This window comes from Mastacembelus armatus, chromosome 16 (genome assembly GCF_900324485.2).
Source record: "Mastacembelus armatus chromosome 16, fMasArm1.2, whole genome shotgun sequence".
Classification (NCBI taxonomy): domain Eukaryota; kingdom Metazoa; phylum Chordata; class Actinopteri; order Synbranchiformes; family Mastacembelidae; genus Mastacembelus; species Mastacembelus armatus.
In genome coordinates this window covers 991,282-1,010,442 of record NC_046648.1, presented here as the reverse complement: position 1 = coordinate 1,010,442, position 19,161 = coordinate 991,282, and the positions used below count along the sequence as shown (strand labels likewise).

Below are 19,161 nucleotides of genomic sequence, written 5' to 3'. Positions count from 1 at the left end.
TAGTCCTCTCAGCTCCACATCTGCTGGGAAATCTGGCAGTTTGGTGTTGAAAAGACCTCACGAAGCCAGTTTTCATATAGCTGAGAGAAAACTGCTCTGGCCATGAAAGTGCACCAGTGTGCACCAGCACATTTTCACTGCCTGTGAGTTACAGCACAGTACAACGGGCTCACTGTTCGGTTCCGTTTGTCTCATAGACACAAATAGATGTGGCTGTGGGGGGACGAGCCTGATTCCAACATGCTGCTGCCGGTGGCACTGTGGGCTACTGTCTGTCTCCTTGTGTTGTTTACCTCTGTGGAGACCTTTTTGGGAGTAACTTCTTCTGTGGCCTGGTGTTCACTCCAGCACCCCGCCCACCCTGACCCCCACCCCCATGTCCCTCATTCCTGAGACAAGACGCAGGAACCGAGCTTCCCTTGTCGCAGACGAGTGTCGAAGAACCTCTGCAGCACAGAATCATCCATTATTGATCATTACACGTTTTCTCTTTTTTAGCCTTTAGACTTGATTTTCTCAGCTACATTAAAAAGTTGTGGCAAGACCAGGGACGGGAATAACCCCCATAAAGTTCAAATGAGACCGGTGCCCGGTAAGTTCATCAGAATATGCTCATCTGAAGCTTTTGTTGTTCTGTTGCCTCAAAGATCTGAAACTCCTCAGAGCTGCAGCCTCCTCAGGCACGTTCCTTTGTCAAGCGCTTTTCGCCTTTGAGAAGTTTCTAGCCGGTTTCCCACCCCCCATGTTCGTGTAAGCATGTGATCATCTAATTACACGGTGCCCAGCTCATATATGCAAAACCATGTGCTGTGCTGTTTGCGTCCAAGTCTTTGCTATTTTCGCCACCTGAGAAGCTCAGTGAGCTTTGGGTGGCTTTTTATGTCAACGCTGCAGCGAACAGCTTGTTCTGTATGTGCTTCTTTTTGTATCGCGATAAGTCGCGAGAACACGGGAAAAGGTTACAATTTGAAATGATCAATTTTGGGGGAAACTGAAATCTCAGTATGTGTAGTTCATGTTGAGTGTAATCCAGTACAGTTTGCTTTCAGCTAAACGGGTTATGGTAATCAGACTCTAATATTTTTACTGTTATTAATAATAGTTACTTTTTGCCTTCTTTCCTACTCCATATTTCTTCACCTTTAGAAGTATATAACAAACAACATTTCCCAATAACTCACCCTGTGTTTCATTGATTAAACCTGATAGACAGGGTTTTGTTGTTAACCCTGTTGCTCTGCCTTTACGTTGACACCCCTCGCTGTAGACCTTCACAAAGATCCAAAGCAACACTTTGGACCCCGAAGGGAAACCTTGGTTCTGCTAATAAGTGTCAAAGTTTTTCAGTGCTACTGTGGTTTGTAGCTGCAGAAAACTGCTTTACCTTCATTATATGTTTGACTTCTTTATATTTTGTCATGTCTTGGGATTTTATTGCTATTATGTTGCTGTGAAGGAGACAAACCTGCAACCAATATACTTGTCATGCATTGTCCTTAAATTGTGGACTTTTGCATCTTGTCCAGTCAAGAGTTTCAGCCTGGTTGTGGAATCTTGGTCTGTAAACATATGGGTAGAGGAGGTGTCATAGCGTGTCCTAGATAGTATATGCACTTCCCCAGGAGGCTTATGCTGTATGTGTTAACTAGATGACCCACCAAAACCAGTCCAAACCCACTGAACAAATATCAAATGCAACTCAATACCAGCCTTTCCTTGCTCCCCCCAACTGCCAGTAACCATTTTCTGAGGTGCTGTGCCTGAAATAGACCCTATTCCCTTACCCATCTTATGTCTGCCAACCCAAGATGCAGCTTTGTGTCTCTTTCAGAAATGGTCTAATTAAAGTTTGGATCTTTCCAAAGTAAAAAAAAAAAAGTTCTATGAAATCAGGGTCTTACCTGATGTATAAAGGCGCTTTATGTCAGTATATTTCAGTCTCTGGTGCTTTAAATGTGATTATCCTTTCTGCTGCAGTACTCCTTTAAAAATATCACATTACTGCGGTTTAATGCACATGAACACACACATTTTCTGCCATGTCTGATCTACTGATCTAGAAATTAACTAACTAGTACTCATTTCCTGTCACTTCTGTATGTTGCCATCAGGAATTAACAGTTACCCAAAATGAGAAAACATTGACTACATAATCAAATTAGGACATTTTATGTGCCAACTTTTTAACAAGGTTCATGTCTGTTTCTTATTGACAGGTATAATGGAGCGTGTGGTTTTGGTGGCATTCAGCTCCTGGCTGGCTCCTGTACTCGGTGAGCTTCCTGTTTTTATAAATGTGTTGCAGTTTTAAAAGTTTCCTGATCTGTGCATGTTGCTTCTCAGCTGCCTCGCCTTTCTATAGCTTTATTAAGTCCCTCCATACTAAACAAGCTGATGTGTCTGTACAACAGGATCAGCGTTTGGCAGGGAAATGTTTGGTAAGTTTTCTGCAATAGAGTGGTCACTAACAAAACATGGTCTTTTGAGAATCCTGAATCTGAATTTTTTTGGTTTACATAGCTCACTTACTTGGTATGGCTGCTTCTCATGCATCCCTTCTGGCGTGTAAAATGTTATTTTTATTCTCTTATATACATAAAGTAGGCTCCTATTTTCAGCAGAATTTACATTTTATATTTTCCATTTCATTTGACATCATTGTTTTGCTGTGAGAAAAAGCAATGTCAGAATAGTTTCCTGTTGGAATAATCATTTATTCCGACTGCTGCCAAGTTTTCCATTGTTAACGGAGGTTTCTCTGTGTGCTTTGCATGCCATCTGTTGTGCATGATGTTAAGCAGATTTCCCTTCACTAGAGGGGGTGGACGGTATCGTCACTGACGTTAAATTGGTTAGAGCCAGACCTTGTTTTCAAAGGCTTGTCAGTGCCAGTATGATAAAAAGCTTCAGCAGCAACACGTAGAGATGATCGTTTTATTATGCTCAACATCAGTTATCGGAGTTTATGCATAATGGCAACTAAGACATCAAGACAGTAATGATGTGAAGTGGACCTACAGTGTGCTACTCCAACCTTATATTGTTCTCTCTGAATGCTGGTGTTTATGGAAGCAGTGCCTGCTCTTGAAATATTCCACAGGGGAGAAACTGTGATTTTGCTTGTGACCAAATATAGTATGCCTTGCAGCAAGTTTTAAAAGGCACAGCAGGAAGGCTGTGTACTTTGGCACATCAATGATGAGACAAAGATTATCCCAGATCAGAGCAATACGATGCATCTGCTGTGGGAGAACAAAGTAGTGTCGCACTCTTTTTTTAATGCAATGAATACATTTGTAAATTAGAGCACGACTGTGATTGTGATCATAATATTCAGATGCAACATCTGCTGAATTCGTGATCCAAAAGATTTTTAGGATTTTAGGGTATTTCTTTGCTTAAATACAAGCTGGGGTTTGAAGGTAGTGTAGAAACTTTCTGGAGAGCGATTTGTTTTTATACTGCTGTCATGCACGTGAATGTCTTGTAAAGATTATTAATATTTTTCTTTTTCTACAGCTTCAGCAGCAGATGAGGACAAAGGTGGGTCCTGTTTGAATAGACACAGTCAAATTAAGATAATCTGCATGCTCATTTTAGTTGACATAAGTTGATACTGGCACCAAACCAAAGACTCGGTGAATGACAGAGACCGTAAAACTGCTGTCGTTTATCATGTGGACTCTCTGAACTGTGTCATTGGGTGAATCTGCCTCTCATGTGCTTTCTTTTCTCTGTTCTCTCCTGTCAGACTATGACAGTCCTTTTCATTACGGTGAGTCGACCCCTGTGCACAGCAAACATCTGGGAGCTTGAGACAAGTTTGCATTTTCCCCTTGTTTTTTTCCAGAATGATGGAAAAGTTTGACCCTAAGGCCAGCGTCATGGGAGAGTCCCACAGCACACACTTCTAATCCTGGCCGCTATGGTGCAGCTCTGATCTTAAAGTTCATCTGTGACCACGGAGAGCACAGAATGACTTCACATTTACTGAGAGAATTTACCAATAATCGCCATCAATCATCCATTGGGTGGTAGTTGTTATCCTTCAGTTTTAAGTGGTGTTCTCCGTACCCTTTTTCTTCCATTCCAGTCAATTATTCGGTCCTGTTGGAAGAGCACTGAAGCATGTTACAGTAACAACAGACACAGGAAAAGAAAACATGTATTTCTGTTGCACAATAGTTTGTTTATTTTATCTTGTTTACCTTTTACCTGCTAAAGGTCTGAGGCATTTATGTCTCCTCAGGCCTCTAAAAATCAATTCATTAACCAGCCTGAGAAGGACACGTTACACTACACAACCTTTTTAAAATCATTTCTATTTGTTTCCTTCACTTTTTAAATCGAATATTAAAAATATACGACCTGTGATTAGTGTTTTCTTGCCATAATTAAGCTATTTCCTGTCTTGTTGTTTAACTAGACTAGTTAATGCTTGAAGCATGTAAATAATAATAAATAATAGACCTTCCAGTAGATGATGTCAGTATTATGGTTAAAAGGCTCAGGGATTATCACCATATATAACAAGAAGTAGTTCCTCTCCCACTGTTACTGCTGCCTTTTTTCTTCATGTGCAGTAATTGTACAGGTTAGATTTCTTCTGCAGTATTTTCTTCTGTCTGATGATGACAGTCAACCACAGAGCTGATCTTCACCATCGTGTTTCATGGTGTTTTGTAACTAAAAACGACTGTACACTTCAGAAAGTAATATTAAGTACTTTTCCGTTTCAGATTACGAATCTCTGAGAATCGGTGGCCTGGTTTTTGCAGTGGTACTGTTCATCCTGGGCATCGTGCTCATTGTCAGTAAGTTTATAACCACCGGCCTAAGCAGCACAGCACACGTGTAACCCAGAGTGTCATCGTAAAACAAGCCTGCCTCTGTTTTTCTCAGAGTTCGGGTAGCAAGGCACAAAGCTGTTTCTTGCACAATCTCAGCACTCAACAATTTGCCCTTTATGCATTATCCCTTTTCCCACTCACGGTTCCCCTCCAAGGTCCCTGCTGCTGCCTCTCAGCACACGCTGAAGCCAAAATCAGCGGCACACACACACACAGACACACACACACACTCTTCAACTCTTCCCCTCTGCTTATTTACGGCTTCCTAATTGCTCTGTACGAATGGAGCTGATGAGCATGAGTGGTGTGTTTGCAGAAATATAAAAGCTTGCTGATGAAAGTCAGATTTCTCTGGTAAACTGTGGCACAGACTGTCAGAGTCATTGTGCTGCCAAAATCCACAGCACTGGGTCTGCAGTCACGTGTCAGGTCACCCATTAACAGGATATGATGGATCAGAGACATTTATATTTTCTTATATTGTTTTATTTTAGTCTACATGTGTATTTTTTTTTTTTAGCATTGAAACAAATTTGTTTTCAATTGTTAATACAAGACATTTTTTCTATGTATTTCAAATTTAGCATATATTTGAGAAATTGCATGTGACACCAAATGCTACAGCACATAAAAAGAGCAAACCCTGGGTAAATTATTGTCTGGCAATAAAAAAAATAATAAATCACTGATTGCAATCGATTTTCTCTGGCGCCTCCCAGTGTCAAAGTGAGTCAGTACAGGATGGATGTTCTCTTTGGAGATGCATTCAGCTTTATTCTTAGTCTGGAGAGAATGTAGGTCACTAGCATGGTGTGGGATTTCCCATCGGTTTAGCTGGCAGTGCCAACTACACTGTAAAGTTCACATGATGCTTTACGAACCATGTGGCAATAACGAACACTTGGGCAAAGCTTTACACATTATTACATTATTACATTATAACCCTGCTATGAGTCTTGTGGATTTCTGTTTTTCAGAGAAGCTCAGGGTGTATTTGAATATCAAATATGAACGTCAGTGTATTCTGGTGAGCTGTGAACATATCTGTAATATCATGCTTTGATATAGGAAGCTCAAGACTGTATTTGTGTATGTATCAAGGGTTAGAGCACTTTACTTTAGTACCATGGGGAGTCTAGAGTTAGGCTAATGACATGTAGACGTTCTTGCATGCCTTTGGCAGAGTGGTTGTCATGAACTTGTGTAATCACTTTGTCCTTTTTTCCCCCAAACAGGCCGTAAATGTACCTGTTCGAAGAGCAGTTAATGGTAAGTTAAATACCAGGCAAAATAAATAAATGTCAGTACTGTGCTAAAGGTGTAACCATAAATGGGGTGTTTTTAATATAAATAAGTTTTCATTCATCAGTTAACGTCATCCAAAGGCCAGTAAAGGGAACCAAATCTAAAGGTACTTTGCAGAACCTTGGAGAAGCTGTTGCGGTTCTTCTGTAGATTCAGACTGTCCCAGTGTTTCTGTCTCTTCATGTGACCCCAGACTGACTCCACACTGTCCAGATCAAGGCTCTGTGGGGGGGCAGACCTTCTGCTGCAGGACTCCTGGTTCTTTTTGCCTCTAGTGGGTTCTTTATGGGCCTGTTGTCCTGCACAGGGAACCTGGGATCAGTCAGACACCTGATGGTGTTGTGGGATAAGAAACTAAAACTTCTGCACAGCACAGTGTTTTCATTTTGTCTCACAGGTCCATTTGTAAATGCGTGTGTGTGTGTGTGTGTGTGTGTGTGTGTGTGTTTTTATGTAAAATCTCAGTGTTTCATTAACTTCACCTGTAACTTTCCAAAGGTCCTGGAGTCCTGATGTGGAATCAGATGTCTCAAGGGGTAAATATCTTTCTTTCTTCTCTGATAATATAAATATTAAAGGTCTTCACAAATCAGCAGTCACAAATTTTTACAGCTTAATAGACACAGGGTCAAGGAGCCGTGCACATTTGGACCATCTGTGTTCCGCAAAAGTAAAGTTGAAGGATGTTCCTTTGGGTTCAGAACTGATCAAATGTTCTCCTTTCCACAGCATTACTGACCGGAGCCTTTTTGGTGGCAGCAGAAACTATGATCACAGCTGAGGACAATCTCTATGAACACATGAAGCTTTCACCAATTTCATAATGCTACTGTTTTTTTTATCTTTTTTATGTTTTTGTGACTTTCAGATTAGTGCAACACAATAAAAGAAATGTTTGAAAGGGTTTGTCTTTCGTGCACCTTTATTGACCAGCTAACACCAGTACTCTGCTGCACTGCTGGTTCTGCTGCACTGCTGGTTCTGCTGCACTGCTGGTTCTGCTGCACTGCTGGTTCTGCTGACACTGCAGGCAGGTCAGTTACACTTGCTGTACTAACTACCAGCAGAGGCACAGTGAGTGATTTATGTGCTGCATTGTGGAGAAGGCTCTTTAAAAAAAAAAAAGACAGTTTTAACAAATCAGTGTTTTTGGCAGATTTTAGCTGTTGCTGCCTCCACAAAGGTAAAAGCTGCAATACCCAGGTTTTATTTTCTCCCTGGAGCAGCAGGTTCACTGCACAAAAGGCAGCACATGATACACAAAATGGTGCATCTTGAACATGCAGCCCCACATTTCCACAGTGAGAAAGTTCATGTTCTTCTGCTTTAGACGTGTTCCTTTAAACGTAATAAACTCCTGCCAACAGCCGCCCTACATTTACTTCCTTAACTTGTTGGAGATAGTTCAGTTAACCCGTCTACGTTATGGTAAGATTACATAAGCTGTTTGTTCTAACTTTGGCCTACCGTGGTGACCCACCACACCCTGACAGATCTGTAACTATGGGGAATACCCCTGGATTGCAGCACTGTGAATGCATCGTTAGTTTTGGCCAGCAGAGGGCTCCTGCTGAACTTCAACTGGAGGTTCACTGGTTTTCTGTGCGGCTACCTCATTTCTGAACGCGTCTTAAACTGCAACCCAGCAAGCTGCTAAATTACTGGGAGACAGAGCTCTTCTACATCTCTGCAGTGCAGCCATGGCTACCAAAGGTTTGTTGTTGCTTCTTCTTTTACAGGAGTAACATAAGTCTGCAGATTTACTTCATTAGTTATAGCTGATGATTCTGTGATGTCATTTCTTTTAGACAGTTTCATGGAAATGCTTTACTTTCTCATCTATCTCTGTGTATTGCATTAGGCTGCAGCATTTAACTGCTGGAGACTGTGTCAGTGTTGTAGGACAGATTGCTCAATAAATTCCCCCCAGGGCACTGAACAAATGAGCAATTCTTTAAAATGCTTCTGTTTCTCGAAAGCTGAGCAGTCTCTGTGTGACAAGGAAAACTGTCGAAATACAAACTGCCAGCTCAGCCACTTGGGACTGAGGGTTCAGCAACATGCACGCCGCATTATTGACGCCCAGATATTCTAACAGTCTGGCAGAGGCTAGAGCTGCAACACTTCTTCACTTCCCACACTGTTAGCGTTGTATTTCTTTGTTGTACAAAAATACTCTTTACTTTTTCGGTGGCTGCTGTGCTGATACCCCTGTATGCCGCCGCTGGTTTCTAACCCAGTTTTTCACAGTGTTTTTTTTCTGCTGACTAAAGATGCTGCATTGAGCACCTTTCAGTGGAAAAAAAAAATCCTGAGGAGTTGGAGCCAAGCCTGCAGATGTGCAGAGCTGCAAAGCTTGCTGTTCATTGTGCTGGATGAGAAACTCCCATTACTGCTTATTGCTTGTCCTTGGTGCAGAGCTCATCATCTTTATTTCTGTTTGCTCTTTAACTGATAAGACTTTTCCTTTGCAGATCCAGTGATTCCAGACAGAAGTGACTTTGATTATGGTAAGATTGACACCATTTACTCAGATTAAAGCAGCATGTATAACATACCAAATACTTGATTTATATTGCAGTTTGTCTTAACGTCACCATAAACTCCTGTGACTGTGTTTGGTTACGTCCCACCTGATTCTGTCCCTTGTAGATTATGAGACCCTGCGGACCACAGGAGTTATCCTGGCCATAATTATGTTTGTCTCTGGCATTTTAATAGCCCTGAGTAAGTTCCCTTTGATACAGAGGTTTCATGACATACACAGGAACAATTTTACCTTTGTAACTAATCTATCATTCCTCAAACAGGTAAAAAATTCACAAAATGTGTAAAATCCCCATCCAAGTAAGAGATGTGAAAAGCTCAGCCTGTGCATGCTGTATGAATTTGACTTGAAGGGAATATCCAACCAGTGTGGAAAATATAATTTTTTTCAGTATTGTTCTATTCAGTACTGACTAAGGTTGAGTTTCTGAGTTTCACCCACTTTTTCCTACCTCTGCCCTGGATGCCACTTCTTTGATTGTCCCTTCCCTGTTCTGCATACACAACCTGAAACACACTTCCAACACAGTGAAGAGTTTGCACAGAACCTTGTGTGACAAATCACACGTGGGTTGTGCTTTGAAATTCTTAGCGCTGGCTCTTGAGCATGATGTATGTACCTCACTCTGGTGTGTTGGCAGTGTGTGGGCACTGATCGCATGCCGCTTGTATGGCCAGAGAAGAAGAAAGACTAGGGCCACTGACAAAAACTGCATTTTGGTCTTTAGTCGTGTGTGGATTAGCCAACATCAGAACCCTGTGGCTTCAACTGTTTTTTGATCCTGTAATCTTGAAAGTTGATAAGCTTAAACAAATGCCACTTCAAGCTGAAGTTGTGGCCACAGTTTTCAAAGCTGTAAAACCATATTTGATCTTCAGTCATGTTGATGAGTTTAAAGAAAATGCAAATACTCATTTCATTCCTTTTGTCTGTTTGCAGCTCAAGCTCTTCTGGTACCCAAGTTCCAAAGACAGAAGGTGAGTTCACTTCACAGGACGATCTTGTTTCGGGTCATTGTCTCTTATTGTCTCTAAGAGGTTTTTCTTTCTTTTGCAGTACCTCCTCAAACAGTATAGAAAATATAGCACATTTGAAAGAAAGAGGAAGTCGTCCCAGCAACCACGCAGAGGGCACCCACCCACACACACACACACACACTTCAGTTGATCATGGCCAGTCCTCTTATGGCTAACATACCTCAGTCATCTGGATGATCAATAAACAGGGTCCAGACCTGGTTTTATTAAGTCTCCCATTGAATCATGCTGAGAAATTCAAAATGTCTAATGCATCTATAGATTGATCCAAACTGTGTGAGTGTTGTGTCGATCAGATGCAACAATAAGAGCATGATTCCTCAATAAAGACCTGGAAGTGTAGTTCGCTAACCAACACATGCATGAATCAGGCAACACACATTCTGGTCTTTATTTGACTTTATTTCTGTTTTCCAAGAAGCAATGATAAATATCTTCACAGAAAATGGGGTAATGAGTAAATCATAGAACAAATAGTATGTGTTTAAAATCAAAATGCCAAAAATGATGTCGCGGTGCCTTGGTACAAAAGAAAAAAACAACATTCAGTAATGTATTGCAGTTTTTAAAATGCTTTGGAAACACAATAGAGGAAATGTGTCTGAAAGTGTTCGGTTGGTTGGATGTGAGCATTAGCTTTATTTTCCATCAAAGTGTTGCAGTTATGACCTGTACAACCTAAACAATGAGATCACTCTTTCAAATAAAGGTCGTCTCTACTCTCATTGACTTTATCAGTGTGATTAGTAATCTGAAGGAGGACATGAGGACAGTTGGTGTGGGTGAGGAGGATACAGAGGATAGGGTTGAATGGAGGCAGATGATTCGCTGTGGCGACCCCTGAAGGGAGCAGCCCAAAGGAGAAGAAGAAGAGTTACTAATCTGAAATTAGGTTGTTGATTCTAACCAAATAGTACCAGAATGTCTCTGTTGCTTTACAGGAATGTACAGTGTGTGTAACACAGATGACACATAGGTGAGAGACAGCTCAAACCTTATTGCTAAGTCGACTAACAATCAAAACCAAACCTGAATCACCTTTTCCTGAAGTTCACTGTAGTAAAGATCAGAGCGCTTGAAAATAAAAACCCTTTCAGCGTGAGTGTAAATAACTGCTGTAGACATGGCTTTCTAGTGGGATGGTGTATTTTCCATCCTGCTAATTTCTGTACTCACATTTAGGAGGGACTGTGGCTGTATCACCCAACAATCAGATGGAGCTTTAAAATACAGTGTTATTGTACTTGTATTCACTGCTCATGACTAAAATGGACAGTTTACCAGACGATGTGTCGCTGTACCCGTGTAATGTCTCTGTGATAAGAAAAAACATTCTTTGTCACCATCAGTTTCAAAAACATTATAGTTTTACACAGTAAAGTTTCTCTTTTCCACACAGAAAATTCTACCTGTTGTTACAAACCTAAGTATGATGCATACGGAGACAATGTTAAATTATATGATCCATTATATTATTCTCATTTTAAACACACATTCTTAACATAAGTTGACATGCTGACTGAAATTAGAACCATCACTCAGTGTATCAATATGACCACCTGTCGTGATGGGGAGTTTTGATGAGAGCGTCAGCAGGGTTTCAGGGACATTGTCCTGGAGGTCATGGTAACGATTTCATAGAAATCAACATAAAACTGGGAGCGTGGCCTGTTAGGAAAACACATAGTGCTTCTCTTTCTACAGCACAATCTGTAACTCCTACATTTTGATCGGTATCTAACGCTCATCATTGCTCTTCGCTTCCAAATGATCCAATTTGAGAAAATCAATACATTAAAATGGATCTACACCTGAATACTTTAACCTGCCTGTAGAAAAATCAAGCACTAGAGTTTTTACAGATGCTAAATCAGATCAAATCATTTAAGATTTATTCATATATGCAGCATTTGCCTAATCCAATGTGAATTATACCCAGAAATGAATATGCCAAACTAGTTTGTTAACAATAATATAGGCCAGAGACTCCCAGAATCCCATAACAATGAACTGCACATCCCCCTTCTAAACAGAGGAAACCTTGGCTCATTCCCTCCAAATGGAGATTACAATTGATTTGAATCATTCCTGGTCCTGCAAGGACATGTTACGTCGTCGTGAGGAAGCACTTCGTTTCTTCAGCATGAGCTTGAGCTAGAAATTCAGATGATAATTAGTCTTGATGAAAAACCGAAACAGACGGACTCAAAGTGGTTAAAATGATTGGCGGCTCACCTGCTCTCCCTGAAGGCCGCTCTGCAGCAGGTGAGCCGGCTGGTCGTTCTCCAGGTTGCGGATACTGGGATCAGCTCCTCGGCTCAGCAGCAGCTGCAGGATCTCCTCCTGGTGCGGGTTACCGTGGAGACCAGCTGCCATGTGTAAAGCTGTGTGGCCATGAGCCTGTGGACGAGGGACAATACAAGGTACAACATTTGTATGTAGACACATGAATACATAATGAATACATGAACTCCAGCGCTAGAGACTCACTTTCATGTTGACAAAGTCCTTCATGTTTGGCAGGGGAATCCTCAGCAGATAACGCACCAGATCAACGTTCCCCTCCTTTACAGCCAAATGCAGCACAGTCTTGTTACTTTTGATTTCCTGGAATTGGAGAATTGGAAGAAATGGGCAAAACAGAGTGAAACTAACCAGTCTGTCAGAGCGAGACCTTTAGGTGTCAAGAAAGTGAAAACAAAAGCGAGAGAGGGGGGGAGTGCCTATGACCTCATCATGGTTATATAAAACCCAGGCACTTCCACTATGAACTGTAAATGCACTGAAAGGTCAGTGTTTATCATCCTGTCCATCATGTGCTAGTGAGACAAAAGGGGGGTGCTGTAGACTACCTGACTGAGCAGGGACACCCCTGCAGTGACCAGCATCTGCACACATGAAAGCTTCTCCATGGCCTTGGTCTGAAGGCTCATATCTGCCAGCCCAGTGGCAGACAGGGCCTTCATGGTGACGCTGTGAGAAATGGCTGCACAGTGCAGAGGAGTCATACCTGAGGCAAAGGAGACGGCTTTAATTTAAGGCTCTAGTGATGTTAAAGACGTTTAACTTCCCTGCTGCTTATTGATTCACATCAAAACTGGTTGAACATGAACTTTACCCTCAAAGTTTCGGGCCTCCAGGTTGACAGCAGGTCTGCTGGACAAAATCGCCTGCAAAACAAACGAAAAAGGTCGGTAGAGTAAAACTGGCTTCTCTGACCTGCTGTGACAGTCATTCATTCATAATTCAGCCCTGCTATTACTTTACCTGCAGAACCCCAGGGAAGCCATAGTGTGCAGCCAGGTGAAGGGCTGTTTGTCCTTTAACATCACAGGAGTTGATGTCTGCTCCTAATGACAGCAAATCTTGCACAATCTCTGGCTGGTTTGCTGTCACCGCCACCAGCAGCGCAGTCTGCGCAAGTACATTAATTACACAAAACTGTTTCTTTGTAATTAAGAAAAAAAGGATGAAGAGCTAGAAATAATAGTTTGCTTCCTTTGGAAGATTTGTGATTTTTGTTTTTTCATACCTTTCCCTTATGTTCTTTAGCATCCAGCTTCCCTATGTCCCTCAGCCTCTCAGCAGCAGCAAAGGCACACTCCCGGAGCCCCTTGGCGGTGTAGATGTGCAGGATCCTGACAGAATGAGAACAAACATTAAGTTCTAAATGAGGCTGGAAAATCATGTGGTAATCCCTAAAACTCACACTATCGAGTTTCACAGTTAAAATCTCTGTTCCATTTTATTCGAGTTTCTAATAACCGAGCATGAGTCACCTCTTTCGAGGACTAACAGACAACAATGCTCCCAGTGTTTGCCTTACGGCCGCAGTTGAAGCTTTTAGGGAAGCGAATCATTACATGCACATTGACACAGGAAGAAAATGTGCTTTTCATGATCTATGCTGAATATCTAAAAGGTCGGTATAGTCTGTGTGTGTGTGTGTGTGTGTGTGTGTGCGTGTGTGCGTGTGTGCGTGCATACTGTGGTCTTGTAATCTATCATCTCAAAGAAAAATAAGAAAGTCTACATTTCCCAGTTACTGGTTTCTTCTTGTCTTTTTCACTAACATGCAGTCACTCACGTGTCTCCGTCCTCGTCCTGCCCGGTGGCTCTGCTGTAGTCCATCCCACTAAGCAGCATCCTGGCCTCTTCCAGTTTGGTGGCATCCACCGACGAACCAAAACTGACCTGTGCGGTCTGACAGTGGCTCAGAACTGGCCAAGATGACGTCATACTGGGATCTGCAACCGTGGCACTCTGGGACAACTGTGGGCACTCCTGCTCAAAAGGAGGTAAATACAATTTAAGACAAACACTAAGGGGTAATTATGGACTTAGAGAGTAAGACAGCATCAGTTCTCTTACATATGTCTGAGTCATTGTATCTCCAAATCCTGGGACCTGCTGCTGTGTGCCATAGTCAGACGTCATTTGTGTGCTGTAGCCTGGAGAATAGCTGAGTCCTGGATAGGTAGGGAAGTAATTGAGTGGAGACTCTGAAGCTGAGGTCCACTGCTCGTAGCTCACTGCCATGTCCGAGTAGCTGTTTGATGCACCTACGATGGAGAGAGCAGCGTCGTTCAGTCAGGAGCAATTACAGATAAATAATCAGTGAGGGACTGGTGATAGTCCACACTTTTGTTACTGACGCCTTAAAATACCAGAACACCTAAGGGTTTAATCCATAATAATCTGTAGCATCAGCCCAGTTGTTCTCAATAAAGACGTAAATCTGAATAATAAGCAAATCGCAAACATGTACAGCAGCAGGACCATTAATAACCTACACAGCCCAGCTCATTGTCAGAATCACAAACATGTGATACTTTGTGGGACAAATTCATTGTTAGTTTTGCTCTTTTTCTAAATCGGTCCTTATTTATATCATATCCAGGTGTTGTGCAAAAAGTGTCCAGCTCTTACCTGTACAGGTAAATGGTTCTGAAGAGGACAACTGCTGAGAGGAGAGAAAAAAGAAATCTAAACAACAATACGATATAATATAATATTCAGTAAGATGCTGAGCTCCTGTGGTTGTTGACGTACTGTGACAGTGTTTGGAGGAACGGGACTCTGGCCGTTGGTAGAGCAGGAAGGGGGCGCAGAGGACGTCTCACGCTTTCTCTTCTCCTCCAAGAGTTTCTTAACTGTGGGCAGAGTGCAACACGGCTTCTCCTTCGGCGCTGAAAAATAAATACAAATAAATAAATACCCCCAGAAGGATCATATTATGTTCACATGTGACGAATAAACCACAATGATTGAGGTCTGATCAGTAATGCTGGGACATAAAACAGTTAAGGCAGTTAAAACATTTTTCATTATTCATTATTCATTTCATTAAGTTTGTGCCCAAAATGCTCATCACAGCAACTTCTTCAAATGTCTTCAGGAAACAATAATCTATCATTTATAATAATCTATTACTGAATAAAACAAGATTTATTAACAAGAAAACCAGAGAATGAATTGAGATCAATTATTACAGAAGTTTCTGATCATTTTTCTGTGGATCATTTAATCCATGAATATGTTCTTCTTCAGCATCCTCCCATCAGGAGCAGCTTGAGCTTATGGAGACTAAAGTTTAACAAACCTAAATGCTAAATATGGAAAACATACATATAAACATAAATAGAGATAGAATTCATGGTGTCAGCCGAAATCACTGATTTTGAGCAATGCAGTGCTGATCAGATTCTCAACATCATTAAAAACTGCTGCCTGCTCACTTTCTCCACAGCGGCATGTTTCGTCTCAAGTGCAAACATCAATATCAAATCCATTATACTATGAGTACAGTTTCTCCTTTCCCCTCCTGCTCATACGAAATGTACCATTTCCACTGAACAGGTAAAGGAAATAAGAAAAACAGGAAAAAACATTACAAAACAGAATTCTGATGTTTCCAGCTGACATGATGTGACCACACAGGTTGTTTCCTCAAAAACTTCACCCCACACGTGAAAGATAAAGTGATATTTCCACCCTGTCTGATGTGGAACCAAAAGTACAAAGATAAAGCTCTGACAAAAGCCTCCTCCATTAGGAACACAGTGCATGTGGCCATGCAAACCAACCAGATTAATCAGAAAACCTTTAGCATGGGATTGCCACTACTTATTTTCTATGACATCTTCCTGTCTCGCTCCGTTACGCTGACAGAAAGACAAACCACATCTTCCTGCCTTTGGTGTGTCACTGGCACGTCACCTCAACACGTGTAGTTGCCTTGTGCTTTATATTGCACCTACATGTCTGGGAGGCAGAGCAGGACGGAGGGGGGTGGTGGGGGGGGCAGCATGTTCTTTTCATTTCTCTTTTTCGTTTTACTCCCTCTGCGTTAACTGCTGTACTGTAGTAAATCACACCCTCGAAATGCAAAACAGGGTGTATCTCCTGAAGAAAGGAAAAAAATGCTAATTCTGACCAATGGGAGAGAGACATGAGCTCACGAACGTACCAGTTTAGATTCTCTTCTCAGTAGTGATTTCATTTTGACCTGAAAACCTTTGTCAAATAACAAATCCTGGTTCTTTAAGGGAAGTGTACCCACGTTACATAATAAAGGTCACTTTATCAGGATACGACATCAGTCCGTATATGTCACTATACCACCAAGTTTCATTTTCAAGTTCACAAGGTGTTACTATCCTGACTCATTTGATCTTTATATCACGACGACATCTTTGGCCTTTTCACAGATGACGTAATACTCCAGTGTCGAACTACACAATCTGCTTTGAACAGCAGCTGAACTTGCCCCACACGTCTTAATCTGCTGAAATCACCTGAATTGAGGTGATCGCTTTTCAATACTCTGCCCATGTATGCCCGCACTAACCACTCCCACGGTGCTTGGGGCTACTCTGCACTATATTCAAATGATGGTTGTGGAAACCCCTGGACATTGAGTCATGTGCGTGGGAGGCTGGGGATTCCGACGACCTTTCTCTTTTGGCTGTGATCTGAGAGAAAGAAAGAAGCAGTGCAGAGCCAGCTTCCTCAAATTGTGGTGTCACAGACCCAGTACACATGACAAAATATGTAACCACCACTTGAGCCTGTGTCAAAGAAGGCACAAACAAAAACAGTTAAGCGAAGCAAATGAAGTGGTCACGTCACACAGCTTGCTTGTCTGGCATTAATCAAAAAGGGGAAGTGAAAACAAGCAATGAAGGGTGGATGTTTATCAGGGTTTCCCCAGATCATGGCCTGACTCTTGGATTCATCTGAATTGTGCTTTCATTCACTGAAAACCGAGAGAAAGGCAAGTACATGAAAGTATTACTCACACAGCAGAATGACTTGCTATCAATAACAATAGTTAGTAAAGCTATTCAGCCACAAGCTTTTAGATCTGTATGTAGACAATAGTTTAAAACACACAGGAGTCAGATTGAAATAAACCACCAAAGCTTCATTGTAATGGTTTTTCAAACACTGGCAAATCGTTGTATATCGTCCAAAATGACGTGGCTCAAAATGTTTGAGCTGTCACTGAACATTAGCCCCAAAAAACCCATTGAAAACACAAGATATCTGCTACAGTGCCATAATCAACCAACTTAAAGTGCACATACTCACATTTATCAAAGTGCATGTCAGAAACGGTTTGACTTTGAAGTTTTCCTGTCGGTCACCAATCTGTTCGAAAAATGGGATGAAGTGATTTCCAGAGCCGGAGGGGTCCGAGGTGTCGTGTGATGTTCTGGTAGCCTGAAGTCTGTGTCTGGCTTGTTGTCTTACTGCTGCTGCTTGTACACACAGAGCACGTGGTTCCCCAGGACCCAGCACCCGCCCCCAGAGGGGAGGGCACAACACGATGTGAACAACACGACTGCTATGACAAGTGTACGAGGAAAGTCTATCATTGACATCATGTCACTGAAATACCAGAACGTGAAAACCACTTAGAAATACATCGTATTCACACGAAGGACAAGAAACACTGTTCAGGGCAAAATACACACATGTATGTAGCAGCATAGATCTTAATATTTATTTTAGTGTTTGTCAATTATAAGTATATTATATATATATATAATTATATAATCATAGACAAAAACATATATATATATATATATATAGTAACTGTGAGAGAAAGAAAAAACATTCGAGTGATTGATTTATAGAACTGCACTTTTGTTCAGTTTTGAAGTACTTTTTAAAAATCCCTTCCAGTGTACCACTTACATCCATCCATCTTCTATACCTGCTTTTTCCTGAAAGCCAGGGTCCCAGGGATCTGCTGGAGCCTATCCCAGCTCTCTCTGGGTGAAAGGCAGGGGTCCACCCTGGACAGGTCACCAGTCCATCACAGGGCCACATAGAGACAAACAACCTCACACACTCACACTCACTCCTATGGGCAATTTAGAGTCACCAATCAACCTGACATACAGGTTTTTGGACTGTGGGAGGAAACCAGAGTTACCACTTACAGAATACTTCATATATATATCTATACATAGATATATATCTGTATATATATCCTCAAACTAAAACAAAGCTCTTCCTTCTGTAACATAGAAAAGAGGTATAAAATAATACAGGTGGTAGGATTCATTTAATGATTGATTATTGATTAATTCATTATTTGAAAAAAGTCAATAAATAAACTAATCAGGCTTTTTCTTTACCAATGAAAGAAAATATAGTTACACACTGTCATGAATATTTTGACTTAATAAGTGTTTCAGCTCCATCATGTGTTTATTAACTGATCACAAGTCAAAATGTGTTTTCTTCCATATTAATTGATAAATTATTGATTCATTTACAAAGCGTAGAAATGCTGTTCATTACTATATTGTCTGTCTGTATCAGGCAGTTTAAATTTTTGGACCTGGGCTTAATGTTTGGTTTATTTAGCAGATTGTGTTTTTAATAGATCTGAATATACATATAATTTATCTTTAGGGCACAGCTTGACAGGAATGTCTGTGTCATATTAGAAACAAACACAATATCACACTGGAACATGATGATGACTGTGTTTTTACCAAGTGACTAAGATTTTAGTGTTTTCTACATAAACAATATTGAAATGTCAGAAACTGACGAATAGAGTAAACTCAACCTTAAAGAAAGTGAAATAAGGAGAATGTGCCACATTGTTGTATCAGTGATGTATAAGACTGAATTGCTGTGTTACAGGTTTTGTCTAGTTTCTAATGTGTGAGACTCTGCTGCTTTTTCAGGACTTTGTTTTACTCTTGTAACGTAGACGATATTAATAAAACCTTGAGAGCTGCCAGATTTTTTTAAATTCTAGTCTGTCTTGTTTTCATCATGACTGAAGACCGAGGGAAGTTACGTTGAGTCCAAGAATAAAGCAGAAGTTGAAAAAAGCAGAACTGTAACAAAGAGTAAAAATTTGTTCAGCTTAAAAGTTTCAGTTTCAGGCACCGTG

The 19,161-nt window shown here is 41.1% G+C and overlaps 2 protein-coding genes across 4 annotated transcripts; one reads left to right on the top strand and one right to left on the bottom strand.

Moving 5' to 3' along the window:
• Nucleotides 1–370: 370 nt before the first annotated feature.
• LOC113122822 (FXYD domain-containing ion transport regulator 6-like) lies at nucleotides 371–7,059 on the top strand. 2 transcript variants are annotated; one of them, XM_026294406.2, is made up of 9 exons: nucleotides 373–592; nucleotides 2,217–2,273; nucleotides 2,412–2,438; nucleotides 3,520–3,543; nucleotides 3,752–3,775; nucleotides 4,740–4,814; nucleotides 6,086–6,119; nucleotides 6,654–6,691; nucleotides 6,885–7,059. In XM_026294406.2, the coding sequence occupies exons 1-7, from the start codon at nucleotides 577–579 to the stop codon at nucleotides 6,115–6,117; spliced, it is 255 nt and encodes an 84-aa protein (XP_026150191.1). In that variant the 5' UTR covers nucleotides 373–576; the 3' UTR covers nucleotides 6,118–6,119; nucleotides 6,654–6,691; nucleotides 6,885–7,059. The 2 variants fall into 2 exon arrangements, with proteins under 2 accessions (XP_026150192.1, XP_026150191.1); XM_026294407.2 differs by lacking the exon at nucleotides 2,412–2,438 and having other exon boundaries at nucleotides 371–592; nucleotides 6,885–7,058.
• Nucleotides 7,060–10,616: 3,557 nt separating this feature from the next.
• Nucleotides 10,617–17,649, bottom strand: nfkbid (nuclear factor of kappa light polypeptide gene enhancer in B-cells inhibitor, delta). 2 transcript variants are annotated; one of them, XM_026294401.2, is made up of 12 exons: nucleotides 17,334–17,649; nucleotides 14,793–14,929; nucleotides 14,670–14,700; nucleotides 14,112–14,302; nucleotides 13,828–14,024; nucleotides 13,273–13,378; nucleotides 13,008–13,154; nucleotides 12,859–12,910; nucleotides 12,593–12,750; nucleotides 12,231–12,347; nucleotides 11,976–12,140; nucleotides 10,617–11,894 (listed from the first exon to the last, which is right to left on the bottom strand). In XM_026294401.2, the coding sequence occupies exons 1-12, from the start codon at nucleotides 17,347–17,349 to the stop codon at nucleotides 11,823–11,825; spliced, it is 1,389 nt and encodes a 462-aa protein (XP_026150186.1). In that variant the 5' UTR covers nucleotides 17,350–17,649; the 3' UTR covers nucleotides 10,617–11,822. The 2 variants fall into 2 exon arrangements, with proteins under 2 accessions (XP_026150186.1, XP_026150185.1); XM_026294400.2 differs by having other exon boundaries at nucleotides 14,670–14,703; nucleotides 17,334–17,648.
• Nucleotides 17,650–19,161: the final 1,512 nt, after the last annotated feature.